Source organism: Temnothorax curvispinosus, unplaced genomic scaffold (genome assembly GCF_003070985.1).
Source record: "Temnothorax curvispinosus isolate PA1 unplaced genomic scaffold, ASM307098v1 QBEX01003735.1, whole genome shotgun sequence".
Taxonomy (NCBI): Eukaryota; Metazoa; Arthropoda; class Insecta; order Hymenoptera; family Formicidae; genus Temnothorax; species Temnothorax curvispinosus.
This window is the reverse complement of record NW_020213515.1, coordinates 103639-124739: the sequence shown is the minus strand read 5'-3', so window position 1 is coordinate 124739 and position 21101 is coordinate 103639. Positions and strand designations below refer to the sequence as shown.

At 38.0% G+C, this 21101-nt stretch overlaps 2 protein-coding genes across 2 annotated transcripts in view; one reads left to right on the top strand and one right to left on the bottom strand.

Moving 5' to 3' along the window:
* The first annotated feature begins 2497 nt into the window (after positions 1–2497).
* LOC112452832 (receptor expression-enhancing protein 5-like) lies at positions 2498–3166 on the top strand. The gene has a single exon (XM_025013247.1). It carries the CDS (start codon positions 2516–2518, stop codon positions 3077–3079), a length of 564 nt encoding a protein of 187 aa, XP_024869015.1. The 5' UTR covers positions 2498–2515; the 3' UTR covers positions 3080–3166.
* Positions 3167–13039: 9873 nt separating this feature from the next.
* LOC112452835 (netrin-1-like) overlaps positions 13040–21101 on the bottom strand; it is a gene marked incomplete at its 5' end in the record, with an annotated part of 98124 nt that continues 90062 nt past the window's right edge. Inside the window, 3 exons of the mRNA XM_025013249.1 lie at positions 13040–13275; positions 13896–14106; positions 16999–17067. Of these exons, the coding sequence (XP_024869017.1) occupies positions 13131–13275; positions 13896–14106; positions 16999–17067 (425 nt within the window). The remainder of the gene's footprint in view (positions 13276–13895; positions 14107–16998; positions 17068–21101) is intronic.

Below are 21101 nucleotides of genomic sequence, written 5' to 3'. Positions count from 1 at the left end.
TTACATGGCCAAAACATTTAAGAGTGCAATTTAAATATCTGCTTTCTATATACACTTCTGTTATTTCGCATATTTTCCAGCTTTGAAAGAGAGATTTTATAAAAGAAACCTTATATAAATTTTATTTAATGATACAGCAAACTTTAACTTTTTTTTCTGATCAGTTCTTTCTTTTTTTGTTGGATTAGTTTTGTTCGTGTTTGCACACGTCTCGATTAATTAAATTGTTTTAACAACTAAATCATATCTGTGTGTATACCTTCTGTCTTGGATATAACGTAATTACTTTCGTAAAATGATCAACGATGATGTGCCAATCGTATCGAAGTTGTAAAGAAATATATGGAAGACATTTACAAGAATTATCTCCGTGCTATAAGCGCAAATCGATTACCAAGTTTTGTAATTATTAGCGTCACGTTATGCGGTTGGTTAATGTAGCGAATGTAATACACTACAGTTGTCTAATTTTTTAGTGATGGATGGTAATGTAATACACAACAAAATGCGACGTTTATGTCGAAAATAATTGTATCCGTTGCACGATCGAAGTGGAACGCGAGTATCTTATAATTTGTCCGCCTTATCGATTTAACGGTCGCATTATAATTACGAATGTGAGTTACTACAGCCAGAAATGTATGTATGTATGTATGTATAATTGGATTGTACACGTGACGTATGCTTGTACATGTATTGATTGCATCGAATACTAGGTATATCTTTATATACCTGCGTTCTTAGAGAATCGCTTAGAGAATCTACAAGGAAAATATGTTTTAAATTTCACAATTCTTGACTTTCTCCGATTACAGTAATTGTATTAAAAATGCGATTTACTGTATCTTTAAATTCATAGAAGACAGTCTCCCATAAATGCGATAGATCTACTCTTAGTCATTATATTTTGAAATACGCTGGAATATACGACGTAGTAACACTTGTTCTTGTGGATATACCTACGTGTATCTTGATTATTTGAGTTTTCTCTACTTAAGGTTGAAGAGATACGATGCCTAAAAGACATAATAAAATCGTGTAAATGCAAACGTTAAAGATCTGTGCACAAACAACCATGCATCATGCACTATGTGACACTTCTGTGTTCCTTGTCGTTAGTGCCTCGATAGAGGGGAACTCATTGTATATTTTATACGCGTTTTATCGTGTGTACATTTACCTTAAGTGCAATATTGTAATAATATATTTTTTAAGGAATCGATCCCACGATATTTATTTTGTCAGATCTACATAGATCGGTAAACACATGTAAAGTATACATAGAAAACGTTAGCGAATTAGAAGTGAAAAAGAAACGAAAGGGAAAAGAAATTTTCATATTTTTTAATACGAAATTTGAAGGAACTGGCTTTTTCGCAGGAAATAAGAACGTGAGATCGTAAAGCGGCTAGTGTTGCGTTACGAATTCCCAAAATCCCGTGGACGATTGCAATAAAACCTGATGCACAACCACGTCTCTAACGATGCTTTTTTATTAGAGGAGGTCTCGCGGCACCGTCGCGGGGGCCGTTATGTACATAACGACACGCTTGCTTCCTAATTTAATCGAAACGTAAGGGTTAACGATATCTACCGCAATAAGTGTAACGACCATTTTTATATCATGTAATGGACTGCGAGCGAAATCGAAGGCGTTGCTAAACGCGCGTACGAGAAACATTGTATAAATGACGCCGGCAACATATCTCTATATGGACGATTTTTTTTTCCTATACGAATAAAAAGTATGCTCTGTGACATCGAAACTTCAAAGTTTTCTCCATTTATTTTTATTCGGCGGAGATAAAAATCACTTTTGCCTCACGACGCGTTACGCGTTACATTCCGTAATTTCGACCGTGTGTTACGTTCCACGCACATGATATTATGTAGTCATATATGAAATAATTTTTTATTATAAGTTAATTCATTAAAAATAAATTAATGAATTTTTTTGCGCTATTCCGACCGCGCGTATCTCGATATTTTAATATTATTTCGCAGAAAGTTTCGTATATGTGTTAAATAAATTATTGCAAGTTACCGCTTCGATTCTCGTGCGTATTAAAATATTTCAAATTTGAATGATTGCTAATTTGCGCCACTCGACTTGCGCCATTGGTGTACATACCTCGTCCAACTTCATATCGTAACCGGTCTCGGGACGCGCCGCGGCGATCACAGAATCGCTCCGTGCTTTTCGCGACGATTACCGGTCCGAAAAGTGAATCTCGCGCGCGAAAGATTGTCGCGGATGTATCTCGTAAGATTATACGTTCTTCGTAACACGTTAAATGTCACGTATACCGGCGTGCAATTTCGCATTGCCCGAGTAGTCGGTCGGAATCGTCCTCGACCCTCGTAGCGTTTCGCCGACGCGCATCGAGAGTGCGGATGCACTCAGTGATCATTACTAGCAGGTATGTACACATATTTTCGTTCTATAATTATATATTCGTTCTATAATTATATTCTAAAATATAAGGTGTCGAAGGATAGTTTCGCGTTTAGAAGGATGTTTCCGCGAGGAAAAAAAATGGCCCGAATTACCGCCGTGAAGGAATATCTCGAGAAGACGTTGAGGGACGAGAGCAAGTCATGGACAAAGATGTTCGTCTTCGCGGAGGCGAAGACCGGCATCGATCGGCTGTACATTTTTGTCGGATTATTGATGCTGCTGGCTTTATACTTGGTGTTTGGATTGGGACAACAGCTAGTGTGTAATATAATCGGTTTTGTTTATCCCGCATACCAATCTATGAAGGCCTTGGAAAGCCCCAAGAAAGAGGACGACACAAAATGGCTTACTTATTGGGTCGTTTTTGCCGTATTTACTATAATAGAATTCTTTTCTGAATATATCGTCTGCTGGTTTCCGATTTACTGGCTGTTCAAGTGTATATTCTATGTATGGTTGATGGCGCCAACCGAGTACAACGGTTCCTTGATTCTATATCGCCGAGTCATCCGTCCAACGTTTATACAGTATCAACCTGGATTAGACAGACTGTTGTCCAATGCACGTGATACAGCAGTCAAGACTGCAGCGGAAGCATTGCTGACCAACAAGCAAGATTAATGAAGCTGTAAATCGAACATAATAGAAAGTCCATTTGTGTCTTTCCCTTTACTCATTCCTAGCAGAGAAAGAGAGAGAGAGCGTGGTTTAATATTTTTAAGATCCTATTTAAGCAGCAATATACTCTCGGTGGGTTGCCTGCCATCTGACAAAACTTGGTCCTAACTGGATTTGAACTCGGTTCTCCAGCTCACTAGACCAGCGCATATCTCTCTGCGCCACGATCGCTCTCTGCGATTACATTATGCGATCTTGCTGTTTTGATATCGCTTCTATTGATTGTTGCAATGTTCGAGTGAATGTGAGTTCTGCATTGAATTGCGTAAGCCGCCGTATAAAAGCCATTGTCCGTTACTATGGCTTCCCATTTCTAAAACGGACGTTTTTCAATCGTGGTTGAATATTTATCGTGGCTTGGAGTTATCTGACATTTTAAAGCATTTGAGTTTTGTTTTTTGAAGCACAATTATAGTGATTATTATTCATTAAAAATCTAAAGGTGTTAATTAATAAATTGCATAGTTTGTAATTTTATTATATAATATCTTTTAAACATTAGATTTAAACATTACACATTTACGAGGGTAAAGAATTAAACATGAAATATTTATAAGATTACAGAGATATATGTATATAATAAAATTAGGAATTGTACAATTCATTGATATATCTTGAGATTTTTGAATCAACAGCTACGATGATCGAATATCCAGATGCAACCTAAGCGCCCTAAAAAGTCGGAAGGCATTTGTGGCGTTTTCAGCGCTGCGATCTGCGATTGGCAGTACTGTTTTCGCGAGTCGCGGTGAATCTCTCATTAACGTAAATCGCAGTCGGTCGGAAGTCGAAACGCGCCGCGGTGATCGCAGGATCGCATTGAACCGCTCCGTCTTTTCCGCGATTGTCCTCGCCTACGAAAGAATCTCGCGCGCGAGAGATTACACCGCGAATAGGTATTTCTCATCGGACGTTCTTCGCGAGTATCGCGTCAAGTATCGCGCGAGATCGCCGTTATTGCGATTCCAATCTCGGAGCGATCCGCTTTTACGTGCCGGAGTCGATCCGGAGTCGATCGAAATCATTTCCGCGTCGAAAGTGCATCGAGGGAGCGATATGCGCAACACGTACGGACAGGTATGTACAGCCTTATTGTTCCAGTTTTAGAGGCGTTAAAAGCGTATCGAAAAAGCGCGAACGAAGCGTCCGCGAAAGGCGAAGGGGAGTTCATGTCGGGAAAAGAGTCTCGTAGCGCGGGACGGCGCGATTTGAAAAGTTCAGTTCCGTGCGCTAACGCCCTCTCGGCGTTGCGGCGAATCCGAGAAACAGTAAGCCGACTAGCTGAGACAGGTACGGAGGGTAACAGGGGAAATATATGTTAAATTTCTTGCGAGATACGGTTCATATGTATCTACAACGAAATAATCGAGTTGAAATAATCGTGCAATATAATAATTGTTGTAAAATTAATAGCGAGTTATAGTATTGGATGTTACACGTTACTGCTCATTTTATCTTTGTTATAAATTTCATAAACTCATTTTTCGAACTTTGACTGTATTAGGAGTTAGAAACGTCGGTAAGCAACGTACCGTGTCGCTTCGCAAGAAGAGACGAATTAAAAAATAAATAATTGTGTTACATATATGACTATATATAAATAGAGCTTTTACACGAAATCAATTCTGGTAATAAAATAAAAAAATCTCAGCGATGTTATAAACGTCTAGTCAGAAATAATTAGTCGAATCGACGTCGATTTAACGTCGATACATTGATAAATGGTCGATATCGAATACTAGTTGATATTTTTGTCATCTTCGACCTCATTATAGTTTTTTTTTTATATTAATTCAGCAATTACGAAATATTTCTATAAGATTTTTATATATTGTCCTTCGGCCAGTTTTACGTCAAATCAATAAAATCAGTAAAATCGAAAAGCACAGTATGTAAAGTATATACTGATGTGTTCGATGTAGTGAATTGGTCAAATCACAATAGAAATATGACACAACATAAAAACAATTATGACAAGGTAAAAAAATAACAAAAATATCAATCAGTATTCGACAGTAGGATCATTCGGACACATTAATGTCAAATCGACATATTATTTCATAGCTGGGCGGTCGAGAGGATAGGCGCGGCAGTTCTTATATACGGGATTGCATTTATTTCTCGTACAACTAATCACATTTATTACACCACAATACACGACGGTACACTTAATAATTTAATCGAGTCTAAGTGATAATCGGTACAGTAGCAATCGATTAATGCGGAGGTATAAATAGCATACTCTTACTGCGTAACATCGCGTACACAACTCTACGATATATGTACTTGCCGTTCGTAAATTCCGAATAAAAGTTGCATTCCTCCTCGGCGACGATTCTCGGCCTGGGAGAAATTCGTGTGTAATACACTTTTTTTTTTTAGCCGTGATAGAGTTATTTTGTTACATCGAATTACGTACAGGGGCGTGGATAAGTTGCCCGTTAACGTTATATCATGTCATATCTGTACGCGACAGTCAGGGATTAAAGTCACCGAGAACTAATTGGCTAATCCATGTGAAATCGAGCGTGTGTTGCAATAACATCGATTTTTCTCTCTCTTTCTTCTTCTATTATTGGTCGCAATGTAATTATTGTTGGCGATCTATCACACGTGCGCAATATAATAAGTTAAGAAATATTGTGAAGAGAAAATTACATTGCGTTCTTTACAGATAGAGACTCTCTATCCATAAAATAGCTGCAGATTATTATCGAAGAGTCTTTAAATTCGAGAATATTAATAAAATTAAATACTTTTATTAATTTAAAAACTCTTAAATATATATATAATTATTTTATCTTGGAAAATTATTTTACATTGTAAAATATGTATATATGTACGAAAATTTTGTAAAAATTTGAAAATGCCTTACTCGATAATGCAAAAATGCCTTAAGTATATTTTATTGTTTGATATGCTAATTTTCAAGTTCAAATTAAAGTTTATTTATTCTAACATTTAATTTGTATGTGAAGATAGTCTCATATAGATTTAATAATTTATAATATATTAAAATTAATAACAAAATTTGTATTAAATGTTTTAATTGGCTTATAAGTAAATTTCAGTATTTGAGACAGTTTGTACGTAACGTTAAGGAGAGTTGTTAAAAATCTAAATTATATGTCGAGATGAATGTATTCGAGATATATGCTTAACTTGTCGAGAAACATTCAGCAAGATTGAATATTCAATCCTCGAGAGATTGAATATTCGATCGAAGTGCCTTCACACTTGAAAGTGCCCTTCGGGTACGCGATGGAATTCGAGTGGCGAGTTTATTGACTCTGAATTCTTCTCGAGTTCGTTTTGCTTTTCCTTTAATTCCTTCAACGATAAGCTGAAAATTGATTCCCTTCCCTTACGGATGCGATAATAAATGATTTTATTCATGCGCGGTCTGCATGTCCGATCTATTGGTTTCGATCGCACGCGAAAAAGGCCTCTTTAATCCCCGACTGTACGTATTATTCGCGAATAGATGATATAGTCTTTTAATCTTAATCTAAAGCTATCTTAAGTTGGTACATTTTATACATGTAATTATAGCGTAGGTAATGGAGACGACAGATCTCATTTCAAGTTAAATAAAGGTGCTAGATCGATTAGTATAATTAATACATTCAATTTAGAGAAAAATTATATGTAAATTCCAATTTAATTTTTCTGTAGATTGCGAAAATCCAAATAAAAGAAATCATTAAAAAAACTCGAGAATGCAAATATTCACTAGTGACTCGAAAAGTGACATTTTACGTGTGATACATATATTTGTGGAAAGATTAAAATTTGATACTCATTTTCTGACTCCTCTTTTCCTTATTTTTTACGAAAAAAAATCAACAATCCAATAATTATGAATTTTTGTGAAATATATATTATACATATAATTTCACAAAAATTCAGAATCGCCGAATTATGTTTTTATTGTACGTATCATGTTAAAAATTTAAAAAAAATTTGTTATGTGAAAGTTGCATCAATAAAAATTATTAGATATATTACAAAAATTACATATTATATAAAAAATAAAAAACCATTTTTATTATTTCCGTTTCTTGTTATTAGAAAATAATAAAATTTAACATAATTCTGGAGTTTTTATCAAAATTATGTAATTGTTTTACAATTGAGATGTTTAATTATAGCTCAATTCAATTTGAAATAATAATTGCAAGAGTCTACATTGTAAGAACCTCGGTGCGAAACTCGGAATGCGAAAGTTCAATCGCCGCGATCTTTGATTTCAGGGCTCATCGTTTTGCAACGTGAAGATCGATCGAGGATCGAGATCGATCGTCTCCGTAGTACGTAGTATTATTGGCTCGCGGACGCAACGACGTGAACATCCGTCGTTCATCTGTGATGTTATCGATCGCCCGTCAGAATCGTTTCCACCGACATCACGTTCAACCATCGTTAAAATCGTAAGTACATACATACATTGTCAACTACGGCACACACGAAAGAGCGTACGACTGTTTTCTCCTCGTTCAAGAACAAGGGCGATCACATCTGATCTGTTTCCCACGGGATTCTCTTCCGGAAAAGAAACGCTCGCACGTGATTAGCGCGGCTATAGTTCAAATCTGATTTAATATTCAACGTGTAGTTAGACATCTATCGACATCAAGAAAAACGTACATCCAAATAATTTTTTAATATTTTTGTATGACAAAACGTTTTTTTTTTCTTTGTGAAGTCGAAAATCGCTCTATAAATATATTGCATTTCAGGTATTCCGCTTATTTTTTTCTTGCGATTATAACTGTCTTTAATTAACAGATTAACTTATTGTACATTGCTTAAAATGTTTTTTTTTCTTATGATATATAAATACATGAATAATTTTAAATTACTGACGATTGAAAAGGAAAAAATTTTTTTTTAATATACAAATGCACGAATAATTTTTAATTATTAACGGTTGAAAAGGAAAAATTTATTGTGACTTGTGTTATGTCGATGTGGATATAAGAGTTAGAGTCTCATTAATCACACGGAGATTCAAAGATAATATGCACTTCATGCATAGCAATTAGCATGGCATCTAAACGAATGAATGTTAATACTATCGTCGCGCTAATTCGATACGAGCGTCGATGATTGTTCCTCCTCGAACGCGAACACGTGCACTTTGCATTTCCTCCTCGTTCTGATTTTCTTGCATTGTTCTTCATTCGTCGTGCTAGAAGGAAGAAGGCTTACATCGATCGTATAAGGAAAACATATTAGGAGGAGAATGTATTCGGCGTAATTTAGGAACTTGGCTCGAAACGCGATGCATAAAGGATGGCCTCTCTTATCGCGATCGCGTGTAACAGCATATGTTTACACTACGCGATTTTGTAGCGATATCGACATACAATTTTCTGTCACGTCGTATCTTTTTTTTTAATAATATCGCAGCGTTGTAACTATTACGACATCGTGGCGCGACATATCGTGTGTGATAGTTCGCATCTTGGTTATTATAATTCGATACACTTTGTAGCGTAGACGGAGGAACGAGATTTTATCGCAACGACGTCATAAAATTGAGTAGCGTTAAATTACGCCCCCGTTCCCTTCGGAGGATCAAAGTTAGTCTCAAAAACTTTTTTTCTTATTGAACCACAAAGCACGTGGTTACAAATATATAAACGTTTCTACATATTATTTTATTATCTCTATATAAATAATGCGCTTGTGCCGTTTGATATTTGCGTATCCTTTTATCGTACTGTCGCGCGAGAACGACTTAACTCTGAAAGAATAGTCTTCTCGCGTGCTGGTGGTTTGATATCGGGAATTCGGAAAGGATCAGGTGGGACGTAACAGGTGGGCTCCTTAATCGCAGCTGAGTCATCGATTATGTCGAGTAACACGTGATAATTCTCAAACAATCCCCACTGATCTTTATTGTACGCTAAATGATCTCTTTATCGATATTTCATGCCGTACTGCCTTAAATCGTACTTACATCGAAGAAATATATATATTTATATATATATATATTATATATTATGCTATGAAGATCAGCGATTTTCACGACCGACGATTTAACCGAACGACACCGCCGTCGTCGTCGCCGCCTGGAAAATCCGTGACGCAAAACGATCCGGGAGAGTGTCACCATTGATCAATAAACCCGCGACTCACGTCGCGACACGTGTCAGTGTGCTTAGCCTCTCTACTGTGTTTCTCTCCTCTTTCTCCACTACGTAATATAATATACCAGCTAGAAAAAGATCTTAATAATTTATATAGAAAATGTACAAGAAAATCTACATTCAACGAACGCGTGTGATATTTCTATATGAGTACGGTACGACGCGCGATGATCGAGCGAGCGAAGAATAAATAAATTAAAACAGAAGTCGTGAGAGAGGGAGGGGAAGCCCGGGGACGAGTTTTGTGCCATTTACGATCGAGCGGTCCGCCATGTTGCAAAAAAACAACGCACAATGCAATTCTTTAGCATCTTAATTTGCTTCTACCTCATGTAGAACTTTAAGACAAGAGTCGAAGAAGACATTTATCTATCTCGTCGAATAGATTATTTAACACAGACACTCGCTGTTCGGTCACGCCTGCTCAGTCGATTTGCGAAACGCGTGGCCCTGTACACATCACTTTCGATTAAACACGACATGCGTATCCGTTTCTCGGCGCGAATGCCATACGTTCCAATTTTAGATGAGCGCATCTTGCTCGCGCTGGAAGAAGCGTTTAAGCAGAGCAAAACGGATGCTCGACGACGACTTAAATCCGTACGCCACGAATTCCTAATAGCTGTCCGTAGAACCGAATGCGTCCGGGCCGATTTATCTTACGTACCGACGTCTCCGTAGTACAAGATATGCGCGATATGCTTCAACATGGTCATCCAATTCAAACAAATCAACATATTTGAACATTTCAAATGTCATTGATAAATCGAACTTGCAGAAGCAGAGTGGATATTCACGCTTTCGCGTTTTGATATATGTACAAATCTTAGACAATGCGTGCAGAGGCTTGGTAAAAGAGTCAAACGAAACAATAGAGGGGATTTTATGTGTCTAAAGATCTTCTAGGTGTCTGAGCAAACGTTTATTCTACAGTAATACTAAAACGCGATCATTATCTTTATGACGAGAGAACGCTGTTGAGAGAGATTGATGCTATAAAAAGTATATAGCTCGTACAATTCGCATTCACAGATTCTTTAAAAAATCTATAGTTGATTTCCTTTGAGAAAATATCGAGAAACGAATAAATCTTTAAGTCATAAATAATTGACAATTAAAAGTTTCTCAAAAACTAGGCGTAAGATATGAAGAGATAGTAGAATTTTTTTTTTAAATTTAATGTGGACTTCTAGAAATTTATAATTTGAGGATTGGTTGTCAAGATATTTAATAGTATATTGGAAATTTACAACAAATAACCATTTTCAATAATAATTTCTTTTGGCATATTTTTGCTCAAGAAAAACCTTCAAAACGACCAAAGAGAAGTAAAGCGTGATTCACTATTCTGTATTCTGGTGATGTTTAACGGATGACCGAGAGTCACATTAACTTTCTAGCAAGACGATCAAAACGATAAAGCTTCTCAGATTCCGATGTGTGATATACCCTTAATGATAATATATAACGGTTAAATATATTTTATGTCCGCGAACGTATCTTCTGCTTATCTACTTGCTTCGCGTCCGTTTTTCATTTCTCCTTTTGCCTCTCTCGTGGTTTCATTGGATTCTCGCGCTGTTTCCCTCTCACGCCCACTTTCTCCGAGTGCACCGGCTCTCAAGACACAAGGCGGCCGCGAATAAATCAGATTTGAAATGGCTAGACGTGGTACATGTACATACGCATTTTGCGCTTGTCTACCCGAGACCGGCCTTTTAGTACCGACGGCGATACGAGCCCTCCAATGCTGGACGCGGTTGAATCATGCTTCCGTAGCAGGTGTGCCGCGGTTTTCTCAGGAATAAAGTCGAGGCATACATATTATCACGCGTACCTTCACCTCGCCATTACTATTCCGCGACGTCGAAAGATCGCTACGACGCATAATTTGCCGTCATACATAGCGCAATTTTATTAGTGATTGTTCTTTACAATAGGTATTTAAAACTCGGAATAATTTTTGAAGAAAAAGATTAAACAAAATAAATTATAAGTTATGAAAGCTAATCAGTATATTTACGATTCGATTTCGAAGAAATGAAATGAAACTTAGAACAGCAAAATTGAAACGGATGTAGAGAAGAGTCACATAAGTAAAGATCTTGTTTCGAGAAATTATGATTTTCATTTTGTCTTACAGAATACTTCATAATTAGATACATTTCTACTAACGTAGAAAAATTATTAACGCATAAAGAAACAAAAGCACGAATCGAATTTTTCTTCAAACGGAAGTTCTGCTTGTGTGTCCCTCTCTTTCAATCATCCCTACAATTTCTGCTCATAAAATGAAAGAGGATGAACAAGATTAAAGACATCGTGCGTCAGCGATATCGTTCGATTTTTGAAATTGATTTCGCTTTGCCGAATCTATTAAGCTTTAATGACAGTGCCTTCTATAATATAGATGCATTAACGATCCCTGTTCGTACATATCACGCTCGCATCACATCGCGCACAATCTATACACGTCCATGTTTTGTATATAGCAAATTGATGTTGATGAATATGAATTACCATCGAAGCGTCGGAGAAGCGTTTTGAAAGAGCTCGATTATTTTATATATGTTATAGCGATATTAATATCACGTTCTCTCGCGATCCTGTTGAATATTGTTGCACGCAAACTTAATTAAAACCATCAATTTCTATTGATCGCGACAGTGACGGCGCGCTACGAACATCATGATACGGAAATGAATATCTTTCGTTCGAATCTGGTTTGGATGTAGTATTAATGGTGCAGAAACGACGACATATTCGGGCGATTATTCGCCATTGAGTAACGGCTGTACCGCCAGGAACACCATACCGGCGACGATTTGCGGTATTCCAGAGTAATTGAATCTGTCGCGTAAATTCGACCCGACATTTATCTTACGACATTTCTCACGGACACGCGATTTATCGGGTGCGAACGGGTACGACGGCGAGCCCTCAAAGATTCATGCCGTTCAATAAATCGCTTGTCACGGAGAAATGTCGCGCAACAAATGTCAGGAGTGGAATCGACATCGAGGAATGCGCCTGCTCTACAGAGACGTTAGGTATACCTCAGACGCTATTCGTCCGAACAGCGAATTACCGTGTCAGAATAAAAAACTGTGACTAGTTTCATTCAAAAGAAACACGTGTTTGGCGAAAGCCAGGGCAAAGTTCAAGAGTTCTTCGGATCGAAACGAAAAATGGAAAGAAATTTACAAATGCAATCGATTGACAATACAAATCGTTTGATATTTTAGTGCTTATTCAATAGCGTGTATCTTGAACGATCGATCGCGCCTGTGGATCCCTTCGGGACGTTATCTCACGACGATATAGTCGCCTTCGACCATGCAACCTTTCTACAAACGTGCATTGCTCGCGTCATTTCGCGGTGCGGACGCGCTCGTCTTGGAAAAATCGCTGCTTCCCCTTTCGTTCTCCTTTCTCGTATCTTGCTTTCGACGTAGGATCGTCGACAAGTATCGCGCGCAAAATAAAATCGGCACCCCGATACCGGTATTCGCGGTCGGGAAATCAAGATATGCAGGTTCCTACGAACACGATTGGGAGGGGATTGACTTCTCTCTTTTCCTCTCTGTTTCTCTCTCTCTCTCTCTCTCTTTCTCTCTCTTTCTTTCTCCTTTCTCTCTCTTTCTCTCACTCACTTACTCTCTTCCTTCTTCTTCTTCTTCTCTCTCTCAGTCTCACATACACACAAACATACACATATACGTACACACCCTCTTTCTCTCTCATTCTTTCTCTCTCGTTCTTTCACTCATTCTCGTTCTCTTTCTCTCTCTCCATCTTGCTTTCTATCTCTTCCTCTCTTTCCGCGACGTACGAGCATCTCAATGGCACGATCTCGCCCTTCGTTGGAAACGGCGCATTCGACGGTGCCATTCGTCGCGCCACTCGATGACGATCGACCTCTGTGTCACCGTGAGCCCACCTTGGCCACTGCCGTCACTCTCTTGGCCAAGGATCAAGTACGATCTGCGAACATAACAGAGCCGCGTGAGTATAATCGCGATCGTTGTCCAGCTGTCAGCTGTTGCCGGCCACTCCGCAATTTCTGACAGGCAGTTCACGGTCGTTGCAGCCGTGCCCGTCTCCATATTATCAGAGTTGCGCTATTGGAAACCTTGACCGCCTAGATTGATCTCGAAATGAGGACAAGTAGAAAATCAAAGTTGGCTACGAAATATTTAAAGGATATAAACAAATTAAGAGCTTCACGTGTCTCTATTAATGCCTTTTTGAATGTGTATTGTCCAAGCAGTGACGAGATTAATGGATAATAATCAAATAATGGTACTTGCGATTCACAAGGAACAAATTTAGATTTATATAAGAACTTAGAATTTTATAAAAATCTGTTTTGTTCTATTTTTATTTTTTAAAAGAATTTTATATCTGAAAAAATTCGCTTAAAATCAGTAGATTGGCTCATATAAATGTATAATAGTAGACTTTTCTGTCCTTTTAAAGATGTAGAATATTGAGTTAATAAATTTATGCAGCTCGATAATATAAACATTGACACTAAAAATGAAATAATCTTGATTGTTCAGAATTAAACATTTAATTCTTCGACGAAGCAATAAAATACTTACTTATTAGGTTTAATTTTGGGGCATCTGCAGGCTAGATCAGCTGAGTGAACGTAAAGAGATACGTCGCCACGGCGAAGCCTCGAGTTAGGATTTTTCTTGTAAACGAAGTCGACGTTTAGAGTGAATCGGATCCAGGATGTGCCTGATACGCTCGTGCCGGCCTGGGAGCCGTCGCTTTTCTTGTGTCTGTCCGTTATTCTGCCCAGAATAGCTGCGGTGAAAAAGAACATATTGAACAATGCGTTTCAAGCACACACATGGAATATTATCAAGTTATATTATATAATTGAGGTATCTGGAGCAGGGACATATATGTATAAGTTTGAATTCCATTTTGAGAAGAATGTATTTGAAGTTTTTATTGTATCTTATAAGAATATCAAAGTAACTATAACTTCGTTCGACAATAGCTGGAGTTATGGTTACCTCTCTTTCCTCTGAGTATTCTGTAAGATGAAATAAAACAAATTTTTCGGTACACTGTCTTTAGAATAGAATTTTATTAAGAAGCTTTTTATCAAAACGTTTCCTTTCGTAAAACTTTGAGTAAAAATTGACGTTTTGCGTTGTTAATTGGAATGCGTATCGGACGTAATCGTCTTTATTAACATGGACACATGTGTTCCTTTCGTTCAAAGGATGTCTGGGTCCTTTCAACCTATATCGAGCCCATAGAATCGAATGGGGGGCTGTGGCACAGCTCTTTTCTTTTCATTCTCTCCTGTTACGATCGTACCATCGATCCTGTCGTCCTCAGGACAGGGATACTATTAGCCTTTCGCCAAGGACTAGGGTCATGCCCCTGCAAAACGATTCAGCGCTGAGCTGCCTTCGATCGAACCATTCATTACTCGACGTCGGCGTTACGAGTTTATATACGCCGTCGTGCCCGGAGTTTGCTATTCGAATCATGGTGCCGCGTTATTCTTGACGTCGTGTAGTCTGGGGATTTTACATTCCTCGCGAGGAAGGATAGCAAGATGTATCTTCGAAACGGAAATGTGTATTTTCTCTGATAATTTCGTAGCAATTTCACGAATTCTAAAATTGGCATAGTTGAATTATTACAGCCTTAATACTTTAAATTGACCTTTTGTTACAATTAATTGATAAAAAACAGAATGTAAAACGTAAAATTACTAAACATTTATATGGAAAATTATATATATTTGCAATTTTGTTTTTATTCTAATACGAGCAATATTTCTACCTTTATTCTAAAAGTGTTCATTTTTATTAAGGTTTCCAATGGTTATAAAGTTAAAGTTAAAATAAAACCTCTTAAAAATGTTTTAATATATAATATTTTTAAAGGAGAAAGATTTTTTTTACTTTTTTAAAGTACTGGAATGTCTCTCTCTCTCTCTCTCTCTCTCTCTCTCTCTCTCTCTCTCTCTCTTTCTTTTCTTCATTTTTTCTATGCTTCGATTTTTATCAAGGAATCACGCGAAGTTACTTTGTTTCACTGTTTTATCTTTGACGCATTATAATATCAAAACCATTGTCAACGCTTTCCTACGACATCCCTTTGTGTATTCTTCGCTCTTAGCGAAAAACACGCGGAGGCACGTGCTCGAGGTGTCGTCGTTCCCGATCGGTTTCGTTTTCGCGACGCGGCTATGGGATGCGCGGTCGTTTCAACCGCTATTCTAAGTCAGAGACAGCTAAGTGCAGACCTGTTGAAGATTTATCTGCGCTGAATCAAACGAGCGGACAGGAGAGGGAGCAGGGAGCAGCGAAGCCGCTCTGCTCGGCCAAACCCGCGGCCGGACCACGGCTCAAAGGCATACCATTCTATTATTGAAAGCCCCGGCACCGTTAAAACGTGAGTCTTTCATTTTTGAGCGCTATACACGCCACCGCGAGAGGAGAGAGAGAGAGCAATCACGGCTGTACGCAAACAACCCTATCCTTTCTTTCTCGTCTTCCTCAATGATGGGTTTAGCAAACTCCGAGCCCCATGTATTACAAACCGGTAAATAAAAAAATAGTTTTGAACGTTTTCAATAAAGAAATAACGACATTTGAGATGGTATTATTGATGTTTTACTTTATTACACATTACAGATTATTACAGAAAAATGGTTGCAGAACATGAAGCACTATATAATTAGCGCAATTATCGCGAAATTGAGAAAATTAGAATAAGGAAGATTCTTCATGAAAGTATTATTTTTTTATTACTTTCTATTTAATAAATATCTCCACTTCGTTTAATATAATTTCTCTCAAACCTCTTTTGTTACTCTTTTTATGTAACAAATGCAGGGCTTTCTAAAACGAAATCCGTTACTGCCTCTTCTCTTACTGTCTCCCTGTTTCTCTCTCTTCATGTCCCTCCCCCTGTGCGTACGTTTATGTTCGACTTTTTCGAGGACTTTCGAGAGAGAGAGAGAACGGGCACTCTGGCATAAATCGTTGTTTCACATGCGCCCTCCACACATTACTGGGGCGGGCACACATCTATCCCCGATAAAAGCCGAAACAATTCCGGTGGCTTTGTGCCACGCAATGTTTTTCCACATCGACCAGCCGGGAATTGACGACTGTCTACATTACTATACTTATCATCGTTTTCGAGCGCTGTCGTTTAACTTGCCTGTATATAATGATATTGGATCATCCAGGAATTTCGTATTGTCTATGTGATATTCTATGAAAAAAATTACGGGATTGTGTAATATTATATTTGGATATAACATTAATTCTTTATTCTACTTAAATGCTTTTGATAATTCGAATCCTTAATGAGAATTTAAAAATATTTTTCTCGATATTTTCAAAACGTTTAATTTAATGAGTAAAGAATTGTGAGAAAGAGTGGCTTTTATTACCCCAAAAAATTCATCATAATATAGAGATATTGCTCGATAGTTCTAAATGTGAAAGAAATTGTGATAGGTAATACCTCTTTATTTAAGTCATTTTATTTTTAGAATTGTAATAGCCAGTATATATAAGGACGAGTTAATTATAGAATCTCGTGGTGAGATTTGCCGTACGTTGTTTGGGTTTCTACGGATTGGGTTCCATTATATCCAGAGGGACGAGTGTGATTAATACATCGTTTTTTGTCCACGTTGTTTGATTCGGAAACACTTACCATAGTCTCTTTTGCAGTACTTGTTGAGATTTAGCCTCTTCGTGCTGGCGCGACATTTTCCGCACTGATCTGCAACAAAACGAAGTGGAAGACAAATTACGCCGCTTTCAGTAGCTTAATCAATTTATGGCGACGCGGGTTAACCCGCGGTAGTTAATTCCCTTGGGCGCAGACGTTGGCGAACGAGGAAACGCATCGTTAGCAAAGCGTTCTTTAAATTGCGTACAGAATAGAATTCGGTCGGGCAATTGTCGGAATTGATCCTTGTGCGGAGGTTATCGAAATGGCGAACCTCCTGTTATTACAGTAATCGTGGTATGCCATATACTAAAACCACATTAAGATCTCACATACAGTTGATGAATAATATCGTACTATTTATGAATGATCAAGATTATTATTATTGCGAGCTTAATATGAATCAAATTGCATTGATGATATTTATGTCTACATTTATGAGAGACTTATCTCTTTATTGAAGTTCAAAAGTACCTATTCATTGTTCTCGCATCTCCCTTGAGATAATCTTGCATCCCTCGAGAATGAAGATAGGAGCAAGACCATGGAATACCTTGAAAACGAGGATCAAAGGATCGACTAGCTGGATTACTCTCGCGGCCACTGGCGGCCAATTGCAATTCGTAATGGTTTCCAAGCAATATAGTATTCAAGCGAAATAGTTTGCATTTAATCTATTACATATGCAATTTTATTTTTAACATAATCAATCGCAAAGAGATATTAAACGATATTTTCGATAAATTAAAAATAAATAATTTTTCGGACATAAAGTTTTAGAGCTGTTGAGATTTTATTCTTTAATAAAATTATAGCCTTGATTTATTTTTAAGTAAATTTCACTTTAAAAATATTGTAAATTAAGTGATAGTTAATGCTGATTAAAGTTACTTAATGTTGAAAATTAGCGCAGCTAGTTCAGACAAAAGATTCTCCTTCGGTATTTTCACTAAAAACGAGTTGCTTTCATGTTCGTCAAAGAATTCGCAGATAAAAAGTAGTTCACCAGCTTGGGATAATTCATGTAATAATCTATATAGACGTAAGTCTGGTATTAAGCGAGACGACAAATGAGTATCGTGACATCACGGACGGGAAGCCTTCGACCCCGTGTCGCGTATACATATCGCAGGCACTTGGATTACTTCAACGATCGTCTCGTCTCGTCTCGCACTTGACACGACTCATTATCATCCACTGGCGTATCCATCCATCTATTATCTAGCCACGACTATCCATCCATTATATCCCATACGGTCAGCGCGTCTCGCAGCCGTTCAATTAATTCCCCGGGCAATATGTTATAGTCTCAACTGGAGGCCAAGAGAGGTGAGAGTCGACACTGTGTGTCTAGGATGAGGCAAACTTTAGAACACTTGTCCCAGAAATTGAGAGAAAAAAGCCTTATGACTATCTTTTAGAAAAAATAGAATGAATAGAAACTTAGAAATGAAGAGAGCAGACAATGCCAAGAAATAATAAAAACAATAAGAATTCTTACGTATTATACAAATTATAAATGTATCCAGTATACGATGAATATGTTACATATTTATCACATTGTTTAAATTATCAATTAATTAAATTACTTTTCACGGTTAATATACATATACATATTACGTCTTCTGTGTTATTTAAACTTTGAACGAACTACAATACAATGAGACAATACAATAAAGTTATACTTTGGAGTTTTGAAGTTTTAATGGAAAAGAAAAGACATTTCATTACTTTCAATTGTGTATTGTACGAGAAAATAAAGTAAACTTTTGGGTAAATTTCCCAAACTCGGATGAGTTTGAACAGACATCAGAAAAGGAGGACGTGTTCAAAACGTACGATAACTTATAATTATTTGTCTGCCCATCGGTTTTACTTCTCATGTTCGAATCTCTTAAAATTACGGCGGGCGGGGGTACGACCGGTTCAGAGTGCGAGCATGGGTAGGCAGATGCAAATCAGCGTCGAATGCCGGCCGCATGAGGCTAACTGGTGAATTAGCGTGAGCTGCCCACCTGGTGCTGATTCGCGATACCACGCGGATGTTCATTCGTTCGTTCGTACGCTGGGACGTTCACCGGATCGCGCACGTGTTGAGGATTGAAAGCTCGTGATTGATCGGTCGGCCGGCCGGTGATCGAGAATTGCCCGCGAGATCGCCCGACTGTTGCGTTGATTTATCGGCAACGACGTGCTTGGATTTCATAACGCGATGGAGATGGTAGTCGACGGGGGAATTTTCTTGTGTCGGAACTGAATCTGTTGCGCATGTCCTACATGAGCTACAAACATGAACATCCTCGACTCGCGAATTAATGATAAATTTCAAAATATTGAATTAAAATGTATTGCATTGAGTATTATTACGGAGCTACTTGAAGTGGTTTTTAACAGCGAGATCTTGTAACAAAATAAGATGCCGGATATAGGTCGTCATACGTATAGAATTTACGTAAATATATAATGCATAGTAGATATTCAAACCGTTGCACTAGTTAGTTTATATATTGTGAGAGTTTAGCACAAGTTATTAAATTATGATTTTGTATCTAATTGTAAGTAAACTTTTAACATAACAGTTTTCCGAGTGTTTGCACGGAGTGCGCTAAGTGCAACCAGCAAAATTCGCTATTATATTTGTTTACGCATTGCGAAGCGCGCCGGTATGTAGGAGCGACATATAGAGCAGGAAATTGGCGCGAGAGAAACGTACGTCGGACGAAATGTATTTAAAGCCGCTGGATAGGTAGCGAAAAATATTTGTTTCCCGATACGCGAGAGCAACCGGTTCTCTCGCATGCGCGATGGTGGTATTTTACGACTTCGAACGTCGTGCATCCGGCCTACGAGAATGGACGATGTACGGTAAAAAAAAACAGGGTAAAAACGTCACAGAGAGCAGAGACACTTTTTTTTTTTAGACCGCGTAACATGCGCGTGAGTGCCGAGACTGCCACGCGGCGTCCTTTGCGTTCCGCTCGCGTTTGGAGTACGTTGCATCAGTGAACGACCGCTGCGCGTTCCTTATTTCTGCAAGGGTAAAGCACAAATCAAATAATCTCACGTTTTAATATTTTTTTTATTAACGTTACAACATTATAACGAATATAAAATAATTCTCTTTTGACGCAAAGCCGATATATTCGAAATATTAAATCTCACGCTACATGTGCTTACATGAAGGGGTAATATTTTAGCTCGAGAGAAATATTCAGTTATTTAATAAGAATTCCCAGCTGGTTATTCGCTGGACGGGACAACTTGTATACATCTATCCTGTTTCTCGTTCGCGTGTGTCGTTTATCGAAGTGTACCGCGAGGTACACTTGAAGTCGCGAGAGGCGCGCCTGATAAACGCGAGAGCATGAGAGAAACTTTATGCTTAAGCGCGAGTCGAGAGAGATGGAAGCATTGAGATCTTTGACCCTGGGAGTGTCGGACTTTTTGCCGGACATTATCATAGATTCCTGTAATATACACTGAACGGCTAAGCTGGTGAGATATGAGTGAGGCAGCACCATTACACGCGGTACAAGAAGCAGAAGTCATACGAATGATGAAATATCCGCAGGCCTTCTGAGATTTCCCTTGTCACATATTTTAAACGTCGAGATTTCTTTTCGTATCGCTTTGATTTAATGAGATTTGATCTTCTGACGAAACAAGGGTCGAATCGAGGATAGAATCGAGTGGGTTTTATAAACGAAATGCATTTTCATATTTGAAAAGCAGAGAAGATCACATGTCCACTAATTCTATCTTATCCGAAAGTATTTTATATGGCTAATAAAATTCTGCGTTATTTATTTTACACGGAAGTTATAGCCTGCGATTAAATTTATCCACGTGGAATTTTTTATTTAGTCTATCCTGGAAGTGTACTGAATGTTCGCAAGCGTCTCATAATGAAATGAGAAGGTTTCGAATTTGCATCTTCCTGTTTCTCAGGTGTAGATTTGCGACTGTCGCGTACGCGCGTATCGCACACCACCCCGATCGCGTGCTAGAGCGGTCTACGTCGATCCTGTAATCACGTTTAAACGCCTTCGAAGAAACTAATCCTTTTCTCGTGACCGGTGCTCAAT

Coding starts and splice junctions, on each gene's coding strand:
- LOC112452832 (XM_025013247.1), top strand. CDS start 2,516: ATGTTTCCGCGAGGAAAAAAAATGGCCCGAATTACCGCCGTGAAGGAA.